This window comes from Ipomoea nil, unplaced genomic scaffold, assembly GCF_001879475.1.
Source record: "Ipomoea nil cultivar Tokyo-kokei standard unplaced genomic scaffold, Asagao_1.1 scaffold3321, whole genome shotgun sequence".
Lineage (NCBI taxonomy): Eukaryota > Viridiplantae > Streptophyta > Magnoliopsida > Solanales > Convolvulaceae > Ipomoea > Ipomoea nil.
In genome coordinates, this window is record NW_017619749.1 from 5676766 (window position 1) to 5694370 (window position 17605).

The 17605-nt window shown below is 32.6% G+C and overlaps 2 protein-coding genes across 5 annotated transcripts; both read right to left on the minus strand.

The window, feature by feature from the left end:
• Window positions 1–1876: 1876 nt before the first annotated feature.
• Window positions 1877–9185, minus strand: LOC109170577 (2-oxoisovalerate dehydrogenase subunit alpha 1, mitochondrial). Of its 4 annotated transcripts, none has more exons than XM_019319749.1 (9): window positions 8837–9185; window positions 3736–3876; window positions 3464–3646; window positions 3202–3359; window positions 3016–3115; window positions 2827–2938; window positions 2578–2717; window positions 2322–2507; window positions 1877–2236 (listed from the first exon to the last, which is right to left on the minus strand). In XM_019319749.1, exons 1-9 carry the CDS (start codon window positions 9131–9133, stop codon window positions 2069–2071), a joined length of 1485 nt encoding a protein of 494 aa, XP_019175294.1. In that variant the 5' UTR covers window positions 9134–9185; the 3' UTR covers window positions 1877–2068. The 4 variants fall into 4 exon arrangements, with proteins under 4 accessions (XP_019175294.1, XP_019175295.1, XP_019175296.1 ...); XM_019319750.1 differs by lacking the exon at window positions 8837–9185 and adding an exon at window positions 4071–4383 and having other exon boundaries at window positions 3736–3879; XM_019319751.1 differs by lacking the exon at window positions 8837–9185 and adding an exon at window positions 4071–4379.
• Window positions 7796–16892, minus strand: LOC109170576 (pentatricopeptide repeat-containing protein At3g26540). The gene is made up of 2 exons (XM_019319748.1): window positions 14755–16892; window positions 7796–7811 (listed from the first exon to the last, which is right to left on the minus strand). The coding sequence occupies exons 1-2, from the start codon at window positions 16844–16846 to the stop codon at window positions 7807–7809; spliced, it is 2097 nt and encodes a 698-aa protein (XP_019175293.1). The 5' UTR covers window positions 16847–16892; the 3' UTR covers window positions 7796–7806.
• Window positions 16893–17605: the final 713 nt, after the last annotated feature.

Genomic DNA, 17605 nt, shown 5'->3' on the forward strand with positions numbered 1-17605 from the left:
TATTTGTGTACGTGGGTATTATTAATGTCACATTTCAGTGGTAGGATATTGGAATCAATTCAAGAAAAATTCACTTAATTCAAAGAGTATTGAAGAAGAATTTATATATATATATATATATATATATATATATATATATATATATATATAGAGTACAAGTTTCATCATGAATTCAGCAAGAAAGGTGGTGTCATCATATATATATATATATATGCTCCAAAACTAATTTACAACAGTTGGTAAGGTACACTTGCTATAAGTACATGCTGTGGACAGAAAGAATCTACAAATTAAATATATATATAAATATAATGCCTTCCAAATCATCATCATCATATCGTAGCCAAGCTAAATAAGCCTTCCAGCAATTGGATTGCCAAATGTACGCGCTGAAATGAACAAGAATGGATTTTTCGCCTTGATTATATATTGGTGTAGATAAGACTTAAGAGGCACTGCACTCTGGTATCTGGCCTCCATTATATATATCATCAAATCAAACATACACCCAATGAAGAATTGAATCAGCAGCTTAGCTTATTAGCTTTTCGCGTGCGTTCTCATCTGATCTGAGCTGGCATGGGTTACACAGATTAGCTAGACTTTTGGATCATCAGAAGAAGAAGGCCGCAGCTTTTGATCCATAATTTTAACGGACCGGAACGATGAACTTACAGAATTGGTGCCCCTAGATGGAGCTGAAGAAGGGGAAGGGAGTTTCTTGGGCAGCATTTGATCCCAGCTGGAATCTTTGGGCAATCTTGAACCTTCTGAGATCGCAATGTAAGAAAGGAGAAACAGGAACAGGAATAGGAAGAGGTTGCAATATTGGTGCCTCCGAAAACCCAGCATGATCATGAAGTATCTTAATTAGTTGCAGAGACACAGACACACACACACACACAGAGAGAGAGAGGAGGTTATAAATACTGGTTTTTAAGGTTAAGTTGGAAGAAGAGAATTGATGGAATATAGTTTGTGGGAGGAGACAGGGTTGAGGAAAGTGAGAAGGTGGCCAACTTGTCTGTTAGAGTAAAGATGAGTCAATGGCAGACAGTGGTGTATTAACAATTCAAACACATATATATATATTAAAAAGTGTAATAGGTAGTTAGGTAGTTTGTAGAATGTTGGTCGTCCAAAGGTCCCATAGATTAGGAGACAAGCAAGGGACAAATCTCTGTTGTCAGGCTCGATAAAGTAAAACAATCAACATATCCACTCACTATATGCAACTTAAATATATACAAAGTTAAGTATTTAAAAAAAAAATGAGATTCAAACTCGTAGTCACCACTTGAAAGTACATATGAGCCGGGTAAACTTATTCTAGCCGGTAAAGGATAGGTGACTCATATCTCACCTGCTAAAAAAAATGAGATTCAAACTCGTAACGTGTGAATATAAATTTGTATTCTTAGTTATCTTGGTTGAGATTATCTCGCATTCCTAATAGTCGGTGGTGAGGGATATATAGAGGGAGACCAGCTTTATTAGTAAAGGGTGAAACTTTTATTGAAAAATAAATAAAAAAGAAGCATCAGCATCTTCACATGCATGTTTGCAGACTTTTTGGGTAACAAAGAGAATAGTTAATTAGGCAATTAAGGGTAGGCGGATTATGAGTATGAGTGGCGTACGTGCGTTTCAATCATATTTCAAGAAAAAGAGAACAGCGCAGCTAAAGAATTTTATTATTATTAAACTCCAAGCTAATCTTCTTAATTAGTTGTGGTTTATTATATTGGAACATTAAACTGTTAAAGCACAGGCTTTTAAGAGTTTGTTGAACCAGGAAAACGTCCCACATCGAACAAATTTAGTCTAATTACAAAACCATCTGTCTTTGTTTACAATAGATATATAATACCTGGGCTGATTAATCGGCATCATCATTAACCCCTTTTAGGTTAACTTATTGAAGATATACATTAATTTATATTGATGACAGCAATACTACAGTTCAACATCATCATCATCATAATAATGAAGGGTTTATACATATTTAAGCATGCATTTATAAACTTATATATATATATATATACGAAATTTAGATAAAATAGGCGGCCTAGACGGGAACATCTGCAGGGTAATCTTTTGGGTGTCGCATAACAATGTCTCTTAACAACCTTTCCTGTTCTTTAAGGTTTGAAGGCACTTTGTCATACACATCAGTGAACAACTCTGCAAGTGAAGGTTTCTCCATCTTCTCTGCTTCTTGAATTGCCTGTAACACCTGCAAAATCATAACACAATATATAATAATCATCATTCGTGTCCAATATAATGTTGTGTTTTGTTGAATGTTCTTTAATTTGTACCTGTTTTCTTATATTTCCACGAAGTTGATGTTCGTGGTCGTCGCTCCACCATCCATGCCTCTGTATCCATTTTCTGAACCTGGCCACGGGGCTTCTCGCCGTCTTCCAGTGCTCTATTTCTTCTGTGGGGCGGTACTTGGTGGAATCATCGGATGTAGAGTGGTGAGACACGCGATAAGTCATGGCCTGTAAAACGAATTGGTGTCAAAGAAAGACTTTTAGTTAAAACGAAGCACATACTGTCGTGAATTATTACCTCGACAAGTATTGGTTTTTGTTGCTTGATTGCCATTTCGCGAGCCACACGGATGGCGTTGAAAACTGCGAGAGCGTCATTGCCGTCTACTCGGATGCTGGTGATTCCATAACCTTGCCCTTTAGTCACAATTCCATCACCTAAAGAAACCACACACATGCAGGGAATTGGAATGAGAAAGACAGAGAAAAGCTTTAGTTTAGTTATCTGATATCTGTGTGCTTACTTAGCTACAACAATCAATCTTACTTCGGAATTGTTCTGAAACAGGGGTGCTAATGGCCCATCCATTGTTGCGGCAAATGAACACCACTGGAGCTTCCATTACAGCTGCAAAATTTAACCCCGCATGGAAATCTCCCTGCACAAACACTAGTATATATATAACCAAAACATAATGAGATCTGCATCGAAATGGCGACACAAAAAGGTTATCACCTCACTGGTGGTACCATCACCAAAGTAGGTGACAACACAAGCATCTTTCTGATCCATTTTAAGTGAATAAGCCACCCCAGCAGCCTGAGGAATCTGGGTTCTGTGGAATTGAAGCAAATCAGGCAAAGGAGGATTTACAGGATTCATAATTCCAGAAATTTGATGAAGAAAGATAGTCCATCTTACGCCAGAGGTGAAGAGATGGTCAAGATATTGTGCTTGTTAGAGCCATAATGGATAGGCATTTGCCTGCCCTTCCCATAATCACCCTTATTCCCAAAGCACTGGTTAGCCATTTCTTGCAGGCTGAAGTCTCTCCATAACAGAACTCCTAGTTCCCGGTACTGTATCATCACAAAATTTTATTTTAAAAAAAAATAAAATTTTGAGATATATATTCTGCCATGACCATTGACCAAGAAGCTTAATAAAGCTGATAGATAGATACCTGAAGCATTAAAACATCATCCGGCGAGAGGGCAGCCGCAGATCCTATGCTGATAGCTTCTTCTCCAAAAGAGGTTAAATAAAAGGACAATCTCCCCTGCCTTTGAGCTTCATAAAATATGGTGTCCACAGTTTGAACAGTCACCATCGCACTATACATCTTCATTGCCATTTCTTGTCTCACCTACATCACAGTAAAGTTAAAACCCAAATTTCTAACAATTAAGTTTCCAAATTGATAAGAATATGTATAAATTTTAAGTGTTAGCCAACCTGCTCGAATACAGTGCTGCCAGGCAAGACATAGCCATCATCATCAAGTACACGATAACATGGAATCCTCCGATCAGTAGCCTCCGAGATAAACTTCATCTGCGCCGTAAAGGGCACCCTTCCACCAGGAAAATCCAATGTCTGCTAATCAAAACTAAAAACCTTAGCTTTTCCCAGTTAAGCTAATTTTTTTTGTTTTCTGTCACTAAAATTAAAGCAGCAATTATAATGCACCATGGCACGTGGCTCGCGTTACACAAATTAAACCATGACACATGCCAAATGTCCGCCCGACACAATATTGACATACACCTTACGTTAGCCGATCGACTCACCGGAAAAGTGACGTCATCGTTGTCGTTAAATACAGGAGACCGCTCTGCCACTGCACCGGTGGACTTAAAGCGGTGAAGGGAGAAAAGGGTAGATGCTGCAGGTGATGCATGCAAGCCTATAGATAGCCGCCTTTTGTGATTTTGGATGAGAGCTTTAAACACGAAAGCCATATATATATGTATCTGAATCAAAAATTCTTAATTGTGCAGTTTTCTGTGTTCTGCAATATGGGAAGAAGGAGAATATGATGATGATGATGGACATGAAGTTTATGCCTTTATGGGCAATGAAGGTGTACTGTGGCCGCGTAGGACAATCCTTATCTTATAGAAGATGGAGTTAAAGTCGCATACAGCAATAATGAAAATATAACCTAACATATTGGATTAGTCATAACTCATAACCGGGCTGTGTCAAATTAAAGAGTTACTTTAGGTTGCTCATATATTCTCCACGTGATGAGAGACTAAAAGGAAGGTATTAATTGAGTGGAGAATTTCAAAGGAAAAAAAATTAATTATAACGTCTGAATTAGTTACTCCTAAGTTTTTTAAACTCTCATATTATTTTAGAATATTTTTCGTATATATTACATAATGAAAATTATATTTCTTTCAATATTTTTCTTCTTTTTTTGTCAATATTGTTATCTTGATCTTGATATAATAATACGACATCATCGTATATTCAAAATTTATGAACGTGATACGTGTCAAATTTGAATAGTGGTACGAGAAGATGATATGGAACAGGAAGATGAGAATGAGGGGTCGTGCTTATCGTTTTCAATATAATCAAAGTGTGACAACGCATTCCACAGGCCAGGCCAAAATAATAGGAATGGGCAGTGGACCGCTGGAAATCAATTAGAGCTGGATGGGCATGATGGATTAGTGCATGTACGGACTTTCTGGAACATTTAATGATGGATGAAGACAGTAAAATTTTAATATAGTTAGCATATATAAACGTAAAAATGATTTTTTTTTTTTTTTGGAAATAAAAAAAAATTAGGTAGAGTGAAGGGTGTAGGATTTAGTGTGGGTCGTATCGTGTTTTGTGTGTGTTCGTGTAATCCGTAGATGGTTGTGGTATCGTGCCGCTTAGCGTGGCTGCGTGCACCACCTGTCCACCTAAACTCTTCCATCAGTTTTGTGTGGAGAAAAAATGAAATCTAAAACTCAAAACTCTATTCTCTTTTTTTTTTTTTTGAATAAGGTTTAAATTGCCCACATGTAACTTAAAAATGCAATTAGGTTACTGAACAAAAAAAAAAGTGCAATTAGATCATTGAACACTCAAAAAATGTGCAATTAGGCCACTGAACTCTCCAAACGTATGTAATTTTACCGGATAGTAGGTTACTATCAATTTTAGCAGGTTACCTGCTTACGTGGCAGCTTAGTTGACATTTTTAATAATTAATTTTAAGAATAAATTTTATAAAAAATTGGAAAAAATTAAATAAAAAATAAAATAAAGTCGTTTTTATTTTTAAAAAAAAAATTTAATAAAAAGTTATTATTAAAATTTATTAAAAATTAATTAAAATTTATTTAAAATGCCAACTCAGCTGCCACGTAAGCAGATAACCTGCTAAAATTGAGAGTAACCTGCTATCAGATGAAATTGCACATTTTTAGAGTGTTCAGTGGCTTAATTGCATTTTTTTTTCGTTCAGTGGCCTAATTACATTTTCAGATTACGTTCAGTGGCCAATTTGAACCTTATTCATTTTTTTTTTTTTTGAAAAGATTGAAGTTAAAATTTTCTTTTTATTTTGTCTCTCATTAATTAGATAAAAATTAGGAAAAAAAGAACTTTTTAACTATTATAAATATAATAAAAATTTTAAACAAAAAAATTCTAAACATAAAAGTATCCACAATACTTTTTTTTTTAAAATTACTTTTCTAAGTGATGTGTGAAACGCATAATTACTAATCCAGTAATAAATAATATATAAAGAATAAATTTCACTCTAAAATAACGCATTTAGTTTTATTTTATTTTATTTTATTTCACTATTATTACAAGCACTTAACAATCGGAACACACTTACCCCACTGTTACCACCAACACAAGTCTAACTATCAAAGACTTTGTGGTCAAGCAAAATAACTATGGCCCTCAAATAAGAAGTCTCAGATTTGAATCATAGTATAAATACTACATTCTAATATTGTAATAGAGTTAATAACATTTAAAAAAAAAAAATTAATTATCAAAATGGTCCCTTGACTATTTTTTTTAACCAATTAAGTTCTTCAACTTTAAAAATCTTAACCAATTTGGTCCTCTGTTTGTTTGACCGTTAGTCAACAATTAACTTAAGACCAAATTGGTAATTTAGCTATAGTCAAGGGACCACTTTGGTAATTAACTTTAGGGGTGGGCAATTCGGTTTAGTTTTCTCGACCCGAACCGTACCAAACCGAACTAGTTTGGTTCGGTAATATACCGAACAACCGAACAGTATTAGATTCTTGTATACCCAACGGTTCGATAAAAAATCGATCCGAATTGTTTGGTAAAAAATTGAACTGAACCGAATACCGTTTGATTTAAAAATATATATATTATAATAATACTAATAATAAATAATAAATAAATAAATAAAAAGTAAAACCAAGTCCCTTGCTGCTTGCTCTACCGTTCAGCTCATATTCTCACGGGTATCTCTCGTAAATGTTTTATTTGATTTCTTTATGGTTTGTTATCAAATGTTCTATATTATGTGTTATAGTGTTTACATAGTCCATATCCAAAGTCTAATATATAACAAAATAGCAATCCAAAGTCCAAACGGTATTCGGTTCGGTTCGATTTTTACCGAACAATTAAGTTTGGTTCGATTTTTTACTGAACCGTTCAGTATACAAGAATCTATTACCGTTCGGTTGTTCGGTATATTGCCGAATCTAACTAGTTTGGTACGGTTCGGTTCAAGAAAACTGAACCGAATTGCCCACCCTTAAAGTTAATTACCAAAATGGTCCCTTGACTATAGCGAATTACCAATTTGGTCTCAAGTTAACGGTTGACTAACGGTCAAACAAACGGAGGACTAAATTGGTTAAGATTTTTAAATTTGAGGGATTTAATTGGTCAAAAAAATAGTCAATGACCAAATTAGTAATTTCGCTATAGTCAATGGACCATTTCGATAATTAACTCAAAAAAAAAAAAAAAAAAAAAAAAAAAAAAGAATCTAGTTATACCTTACATTTTGACATATATTATTATATGAATCTAGTTATAGTTAAAAATCTTTAACTACTTGATGAACTAATATAAATATAATCTTTTTAAATATGAATGAAATCGATGAATTCATGATAACTAATAAATAAAATAAATTTTATTGTTTCATCAAATGGTGAAATTTGTTGTTTCTAATAGTAGTTATCCTTATTTGTTATTATATATACTTATAACATGTCTCAACCTTTCACTGAGTTTCGCATACATATTACTATCCTCACTTCTACTTTTATATTTAACATTTTTATCATAGACTTGACAATTCGTGTAACACAAATTTGTTAATGCGTTGACACGATTATGATATGAATATAGACATATAGTGAAGTTAAACATAAACACAAATACGATTTTTAAAAGAGTTAAATCGATAAACACGATAGACAAGTTTGATTAATAGATTTCTGATCTATACAAAACAATATGACAAGATAACTCATTAAACAAACATTAGACATATTAATATAATTTTTAAAAATAAAACTTTAATTTTTTTAATTAAATCAACAAAATAGTAAAGATATTTAATTCATAACATACCATAATATTTATAAAATGATAAAATAATATATTAAATCTAAACACTAACTTGTTATTCTTGTGCCTAATTTTGTATCATGTTAAGATATTGTCTCACAAATTTTCAGGCCTCCTCTAACATCACCCATCATATTGACATTCATCACTTACCACACTTTACGCTCATCTATCTATCTATCTACTCACATTTATCACAATTAAAAGTAATTTTATGATAATTTAAAACATTATAATATTGTGAAATAAAAATAAAAACACAGTTTCTACTATTAAGCAAGTGTTTATGATTTCAATTTTCAAATGGAAAGCCATTATTGCGGCGACCAACAAAATTACTCTAAGAATTAACTTTTTTTCTTTTGAAAGTTACTGACTCTATTACATTGTAGTATCTGTTCATATACTTTCCCAACCTACTGAAACACAAAGAACCAATAACGTCTCAACTGAGGCTTAAACTCATAATCTTCCAAATGAAAGTCCAACCCGAGTACCATTGGACCACATAGTCCTGGTACTCTAAGAATTAACTTAATAACAATAAGTTCTAATTTTTAAGTTTCATCTTTAGATTGACAAAACATGACCGATTATCATAACTATTAAAATTATATAGTTACTCTACCGTCATGTCGTATTTCAATCATCAATTGTGTATTAATATTGCATAGTGGCCTAATTTTGCAACTGGTTCAATAGACCGTATTCAGGAGAATAGATCAATGTTTGAAACTCGACAACAGCTTTCAGACTACAGTGTAAGAATTATGTCTAAAATGGACAGATCCATTGTGCGCATAAACATTGGGTTATGTCTGCTGAACTGTAATTTACCTCATCTCACATGCTTTATCAGAATGGGGCGAGGGAGACTCTTAGGATTGGAATTCAACTTTTTGAGAGATGATGAATAGTAGTAAGCAGAGCAAAAGGTATGGAGAAGAGAGTATGAAATACATACCCGATTGGGGTCATAATGATCATCGTAATCGTCCTCGGAAGAGTAACAGGGTGCCTCCGCTAGCTGCGCAGCTTTCATGGACTCGAAACGCCGCGGCGAGAAAATGGCGGCCGACTTCCCGGATAATTCAGGCTTCTGCTCCCGCATTCCGGCGCCGGCGCCGGCGGTGGGCAATGAGGCGGTAGAATGGTAAGCAGAAGCGTTGAGAAGGCGGCCCAAAACGGCGCCGATCTTGGTTGTGCTTGCTAGAGATGTAGCAATGCACCTTGTTGATCTCGAAACCCAAACTGCACCCATTTCAAATAATAATAATTATAATATTGAATCAGCAGCTTAGGATTATGAGATACTGAATTGTGTAATATTATTGAGATCTTATAGATATGTGGTGCAGTGCTTAAATGAGACGTACAGGACCCATCAAATTAAAAAAAACTACTACATTAATTGCATTACCATGGCATGTAGCGTTTTTAAATATTTTTCGTCAACGTAAACAACGTTTCCCCAGGGGTGAACATGTAACAACTCAGAAGCCAACTCTTGTTATTATTATTATAAAATTATAAAATAATAATAATACGACTTAATTCCCAAAATATCATCCGACTATGATATTTTTTTAAATTGGTCACTTGACTTTTAATTTTTTCAAAGTGGTCCTTTAACTTTAGAATTTTAAGTCAAAATGGTCCTCCGTTAGGACCGTTAGCTTTGGCGTTAAATTGGTGTTAAAATGCAGAGTAAAACTAGAATTTTGCATTCCAATTTAAAGCAATCTATGATTCCTTTTAGCAAACTGAAAATTTAGGTTTTGCACTCCTAAGAAGCCAACTCTTGTTTTTTTTTTTTTTATTGTGTTCTATTCATTTAGTCACCTATTTCAAACATAATAACATATTTTTAGTTATATCAATTAAGTTAAAAAAAAAAACAAAAAAACAAAAAAAAACACACACACACAATAAAGAATATCTCGTTTTTTGTTAACAATTTTTTTTTTCACACACAACATCCAATAGTTTCAAATGAAAATAGTTTATTGACTTTCTTGATTTGAGCTCGTCAACTATAATAAACTTAAGTTGGTTTACATCTTTATGATTCTTTATCAGTTAGGAACACAATACAAATTTCACCAAAAGAACACATTCATATAATGACTACGAACTTTTCAATAAATTAAATCAAAAAAATTGCCCGCATGGGTAGCTCAACTGGTCATAGAGGTGAAACTTTGGAAGAATGACCAGGGATCAAGTCTTATTAGTGGCAGTGAGGGGGGCTTCTTGTGCGCAGTGAGCAGATTTACATTCTTCTAAATGCTCTGTCGGACCGGGGTGCGGTGGGGCCCTTAGGGTTGGGTTAATTCAGTCTTTTGGAATAATTAAATCAAAGAAATTATTCCCACTCACAAAATAAGAAATTAAATATATATATTTTCTTAAAGGCATAGTCATCGTACAACATCATTTCCACGCGTTAGATAAAAATATAATGCAAAATCTTTTCCACGCTTTAGCATGCCAAATCACATTTAAAAAAATAAAACAAATAAAACAAATAAAAATATTATGTGCGGATTGTTTGGAGATTAAGTTCCTGTTTGGTTGATATCTTGTGTACTTCATTATCGAATTTCATATTTATTACTATTAGATTCAAATTTTTTAATAATCATAAAATATATTACATTTTTTTGCTATTTGTGAGCAATGGAATCAAATGATTAAAAAAATAAATAAATAAAAGAATAAAGAAGGTTATCATCGAGACATTTAATATAAAACTTTAATATATAGACACATATGTATGTGTCAATGTATGTATTGTATATTATTAATTTTATTTATTTATTCATTTTGATTAATTCTCATTTACTACTCCATATTAAATAAAGAGATTTTTTTTACTCACAATAAATTACAATTACTAAATATTTGATTTTAATTGCGATTTTAATTCTAATATTTGACTTCTAAGTCTTAAATTATTAAAGTGTGATTTGCATGCAAAATTAAGTATTTATCTTCGGGAGATGCAATACAATACTGGCCATGTGGTATCATGTTAATCGTAGAACAGTAGAAGTGTAGAATCTTCCTGTAAATGATATTATTGTTCTTAGAGATAAGGGTCAAATAAACACTTGAATTATTTGTGAAAGAACAATTAAACATTTAAAAGAAGAAAAAAAAAGTTCTAGTAAGACACTTGAACATAGAAAAAGTGTAATCAACCGCATTTGGCTTGTTATTTCAGGTAACTTCTAAGTTAAAAGTGATTAAAATACTACATTAATATATTTTAATGACTTGGGTGCCTAATTCACGTAGTAATAGTAATAATAATAACAACAACAATAATAATTTATTGAAAATTAAATATTTCAATTAAAAAAAAAAAAACTCGTTGTCAAGCTTTAAATTTTACTATTATTGACAATAATAATTTATTTATTAAAAATTAAATATTTTAAAAAAGCTTGCGGTCAAGATTTTTTTTTTTAAATAATAATAATAATAATAATATTATTATTATTATTATTAAATATTTTTAGAATAATTTGGCGGTCAAGATTTTTAAAGAGAAAACAAATTAATATTTAATATTAATAAATTATTTATTATTATTGTTTTGTAAATTGAGCATCTAGAACATCAAAATATATTGATATGGCATTCCAATCACATTTAACTTAGAGGTTACTTGCAATAACAGGTCAAATGATGTTAATTGTACTTAAAAAAAATATTTAAGTGCATAATTGAAATTTTTTCTGCTAGTTCAAATTGAAGGCTTAATTGCACTTTAATGAATAATTCAAGAACTTATTTGACTCTATACTTTTTGTGTTGATCTAAGCAGTCTATAACTAGGGTACTTGTGCAGGCGGAGTAAAAGAGTGATGAGTGACTTAAAAAAAATATAGTTGTAAACTTTTCTCAACACTTTAAGTGTGGCAATATAAAATGGGGATTTGTTACGTGATAAGTGCAGCGCAGCTATACTGTACTCATTTTACTTTTAATTGGAGAGTAAAAAAATAATAAAACAAAATTCTTCAAAATGGACCAAATTATTTTACTTCTTCAAGTGTTTTCATTTTATTTTAAAATCATGTTAGGTACGCAGTTCCTCTATGGAATTCAACTGAATTGGTTAAGTCATATGTCTTTTTGTTGCCACTCTAAAAATTACTATCTAATACGGAGTAATATTTATTAGATAGTAAATTTTTTGAATTACGAAAAAATTCACAACCATTATTTAAAAATACATTTTGAATTAAACTCGTCTTGTGATCATAGTCGATAAAGAATAGCATTAAGGTGTGTGTCATAAATTCGAAGGGCAAAAATTTTTAATACTAAAGTATCTTCTAAGTCTTTTTTTCCCCGAAAAAAAATTTTCAAAAATAATTTTTTAAAAAAGTGATGTAGATATGAAAACTGGGAAGGTACATATGTATTTTTTTTTTTTTGGTGTAATAATAATAAAATCATAAATAACAACAATAATAAAAGAAATAAATTTGTTTCCCCATGATATAGGCAATGTATACAACGTGATGAGTGCCTCCGATCCCCCTCTGAACCGTATACCAAACATAGATTTGCCTAAACGAAAAGGATTGTCATTTAACAATTTCATACAAATGTTACTGCTTCTTTCTTTAGCTATCACTGTGATAACTATACCATCACGTATAATCAATAATATAAACTTTTTTTTTTGCATCAATTACAATATCATAAATTATTATTATTATTATTATTATTATTATTATTATTATATTATTATTATTATTATTATTATTATTATTATTATTATTATTATTACTAATATTTGTCCCGTGCGATGCACGAAAAATATGTTATAAAAATATGCCCTTAATGAGGTTTATTCATATATAAAATTTTTGTTATTTAATAATTATTATGTGTGAATTCTTATGATAAAATTATGAACATAAATATATTTACAATTAAAATAATATTTAAGGTGGGTGATTACTACAAATCTTAAACTATATTAAAAATTTAGTACATATTATTTAATATTACAAATTTTTAAGAACTTAGTAAACTACAATAGTAATTGAATTACAATTTTAGAGTCACCACGGATCAAAATTTTTAGACCTTTGAGATTTCTCTAGATGTAGCAACATACAATTGACCTTTAAAGACCAAAATCACAATCTTAGTTCGAACATTGATTTTTTCTTCCAAATATTATCGAATTAAGTGTGTAATCAATAAAATATGAGAACTAATAATTCGAAAATATATAATCTTAATGTTACTAAGCCTACTTCACATCAATTAAGTTGGATAGTATCCGATGAATCCATAAATAACGCATCTTTGTCTCCGTAGTCCTCAATATACAATCTTAAATATTAGGCCACCTAGCTATGCTATATATATATTACCTTCAAAAAAAAAAACTATGCTATATATTAATTTCAAACTTATGGACTTTGGGGTTGCATGCATGCTTCTTAAAGTCATATGGTCTTGTAAAAATTAAATGTTTTTAATACCAACATTTAACCATTAATATCAACATTTAATTTTCACAAGACCATATGGCTTTATTATTATTATTATTATTATTATTATTATTATTATTATTATTATTATTATTATTATTATTATTATTATTATTATTATTATTATTATTATTATTATTATTATACCAGCTACTTATAATTTAAAATGAACGGTTATTTTTTTTTTAAATAGTTAAAAGTAAAATTGTAATGTTATCCTTAAAAATATAATTGTTCATTTTTTTTTTTAAATCACTCAAAGTGAACAAGCTGGAGAAAAACAAAAACAAAAAAAACAAAAACATCAACTACCACTCAAAGGAACATGAAGTGAGCCAGAAAAACATATAATCTTGTTTGGTAACAGCTTATTGCTCCAAAATGCTAAAATTAAAAAAACTGTTTAAAATAATTTTTTTCGATCAGCTTTTTGAAAAAGTAATTTGCATGTAATTAGCTATCAGCTAATAATTAATTTACCAAATATTTTTTTACAATTGACTAACGTTATCAACTAGTCAAATTCATTAATCCAATCAGCCAGCTCCATAATTACCTTTTCAGTTGCATAAATCAAAGCTATGATAAAATTTCTCTTAGTATACATAAATTGCAATCAATCAATTAATTAAAAAATAAAAATAAAAACATCTCCACGAGGAAGGAACACGTGGATCAAGTGGGACCGTCCAAAATCCAAAGAATGGACACATCAGTAGTACATATACAATTGAGCAATCTATAGTACCAAATCATGTGAGCAAGGTCTATTCCCCACCCACCACCATATTAACTCATTTACCAAAAATTTCCAAAAGTATAGCACGGAAAGCAACATAGGCAGAAAGTACATCTTACTTCAATAACTTAATATGCATGCCTGCCAAGTGCCAAACTATCCAACTCTAAGGTGTCACAACATTTCTACCACATCAATCTCATGGTTAACCCTATTTTTCATGTTCAAACAAAACATATTCATGGGTGATCTGAGAAGAAATCCAGTTGATAATCCATGCAATAATAGGTGTGGGCATGCTAAGAGAGTATGATTATATGCAAAAGCATTCTTGCTCCCAAGTGATCATATATATATAAAGCCCTTGCCAGATATTATCAATTTTTGTACCAATCTTCCTGCTGTGATAAGAACAAAATCAATCATAAGTCAAGAATTCGGGATTTTCTTGGCCCGCTCCAAATTGCACATATCATTGCACCTTCAAATGCAAGAATCCAAGCCTTCTTTTACCTCATGCTCACTATTGATTGAGCATATCTCACTACCAGAAGCTTTACCAGCAACTTACTTTGCAATTTCAGAACAAATTATGCTAAAATTTTGGTTGCTTTTTTTTGGGTAAGAGTTGCTTAAGTTGATTAATAGCCCAACTTCCCAACTTGAGTTTCCTTTGCTCTCTACAGAAGTGAACAACTCTCTCTAACATATGTACGGTGGGAGAAAAGGGCAACTTGTTAATGAAATCCTCAAGCTCATCAAAGTATCCATGCCGACCAAACAGTTCAATCATGGATTCATAATGCTCCAACCTAGGGGTAATCCAATATTTGTCACTCATTAAATCAAAATGATGTCTACCTAAATATACATGACCTTCACGAATGCACACAAGAAATATAGCTTGGAAGGTAGTACTGTTTGGTCTAATTCCCTTCTCCTTCATTAACTCAAATAATTCAAACACGTAATCACTTCTCCTATTGTGATAACATCCCAGCATCAAAGAGTTCCAGAGAACCAAATCCTTTTGAGGCGCTGCGGCAAAAATATCAAGAGCATAGTCAACACAACCACATTTGGAGTACATGTTAACCAATGCTCCATTAATCACAATATCCATCTCATAATCATTTCTAATCATGTATCCATGGATTTGTTTGCCTGGTTTCAGAGCAAAAGTATTTGCACAAGCAGCCAAGAGGGTTCCAAAAGTATACTTACTTGGTATTGTCCCTCCTAACATGTTTGAGAAATTCACCATTGCTGTTTCTCCCATCCTATGGGATTTATAGCTCGTTAATAAAGCATTCCAAGAAACTGCATCCCGCCATTGACTCATTTCATGAAACCATACTCTAGTCCATCTCAAGTACCCACATTTTCCATACATGTCAAGAAGCACATTGGCGACAAACAAATTGGAATGGAGTTCATGTCTATACATGAATCCATGAACCTGTTTCCCCAATCCAATATCTGAAAGGGCAGCAGACACATTGAGGATCAATCCAAGAGTAACATGATCAATGTTCCTGGTCTGTTTGCACATCAGAAAGATAAGCTGTAAAGCTTCATCCCATTCACTATTATGCACATAGCCTGCAAGCATTGCATTCCATGAGATCACGGTCTTTTCTGGCATCTCGTTAAAGAGGTCCCTTGCCTCCCTTGTTTTCCCATCCATTGCATACCCTGACACCATCGAAGTCCAATGAATCAAATCTTTCGAACAGATCAAGTCAAAAATCCTCCGAGCACTTACCAAATCCCCAAATTTCCTATACAAATCAATAAGAGAATTTGAAACCACCTTATCCATCTCAGCATTAATCTTAATAGAAAATCCATGAATTTGAAGCCCTTCTGTGAGCCCACCAATGGTCAAGCAGGCAACAAGAGCATTTGATACAGTAAATGTCAGAGGCACCACATTTGCCCTCACCAACTCTGAAAACAGAGACACGGCATCCTTTCCAACACCCATGTCAAGATACCTTCTGATGATTACGTTCCATGAAACATTATTTGGATTCTCAATTTCATCAAACATCCTCCTAGCATCATCCATCTCCTGGCATTTCCCATACACGTCCACGAGTGAAGTTTCCAGAATTGCATTTCCAGAGAAGCCAAACTTCACAATGAGAGCATGCACTTGTCTCAAAACCCAAACAGTCAAGAGAGAAGCACAGGACACAAGAACACTTGCAAATGTGATCTCATTAGCAGAAACTCCCGACTCACGCATGCACATAAACATTTCCAACGCCCTCTCGGCATACCCATTTTGCGAATAAGCAGTAATCATCGCATTCCAAGACCCGCCATCTCGTTGAGGCAATTCGTCAAACACCTCTTGAGCATCCCTCAAGCAGGCGCATTTTCCGTAAGCTTCTATAGCTCTGTTGAGCAAAAACAGTGGCGGGTTCGGGGAGAAGGTGACCAAGTGGGACTCCACTTTCCGGACCTCGACAGCGGCTTTGTTTGAGGCACAGGTTCTGAAGAGATGAGCGTAGAGAGCGGACGGAAAGGGGAATGGGGCGGCAAAGAGGACGGAGACGGCCTTTCCAAGGCTTCCAGAGCGGAGGTGATTGGTGATTGTGGTGGTTAACGCCTTAACTTCAGCCTGTCGCGGTGGTTCAAGGCGATTAGTGGTAACGATCTTAACGTTGAGAAGGCGGTTCAGGATTGAGGCCTTGTTTGCGCCCATGTAAAATAGAGAAACTAACGCATTTTTGAATTGCAGTTTTATTTATAGTTGCTGGGCGGTGAAACAGATTTTTTTTTTTTTTTTTTTCGGAATATATCTATACTATCCATCAAAACAAAATCTTTCATTTTAACTTCCCGTCCAAAACAATAGTCATATATTATTAAATTCGTAATGGAATATATTGTTTCCTACTTTCCTATTCATACTACAATTCTACATTAAAAAAAATCTACATTAAAATTCCTATTTTAATATAGTAAAATAGTGTAATTTAATTCCTAATAGAATATGTTATTTCCTATTTTCCTATCTGTACTACAATTCTACATTAAAATTCATATTCTGTAAAATAGTGTAATTCAATTCCTAATAGAATATATAGTTTCTTACTCTTTCATTCATACTACAATTCTATATTAAAATTCATATTCGTAAAACACACTTATAGCACACATTCAACTCAAAGTTGAATGTGAGAGAATGTACATGAACCACTATTGAAATCATAGACAACATGGATTTCGAGGGAGATGAATAATTTATTCAAAGTTAAGGTGTAACTACAATGTGACTCAAATTTCAAGGTGGGGGGAGGGGGGAGGAGGGGTTGGAACTAGTAATTTTTTTTTCTCCCTTATAGTGTCAAGATTATTCGCGTTACAATATTATTTGTTTTGTATTAATTTATAATTGTCAATAAACTTATGGTTTAGTTGCACGGAGTGACTCCCCAAATAAGAGGTCATAGATTCAAGT

Coding starts and splice junctions, on each gene's coding strand:
- LOC109170577 (XM_019319749.1), bottom strand. CDS start 9,133: ATGGGTGCAGTTTGGGTTTCGAGATCAACAAGGTGCATTGCTACATCT. Junction 3,360..3,463: donor ATGATGTTTTAATGCTTCAG/GTATCTATCTAT, acceptor GTGATGATACAG/TACCGGGAACTAGGAGTTCT. Junction 2,939..3,015: donor GTGATGGTACCACCAGTGAG/GTGATAACCTTT, acceptor GTGTTTGTGCAG/GGAGATTTCCATGCGGGGTT.
- LOC109170576 (XM_019319748.1), bottom strand. CDS start 16,846: ATGGGCGCAAACAAGGCCTCAATCCTGAACCGCCTTCTCAACGTTAAG.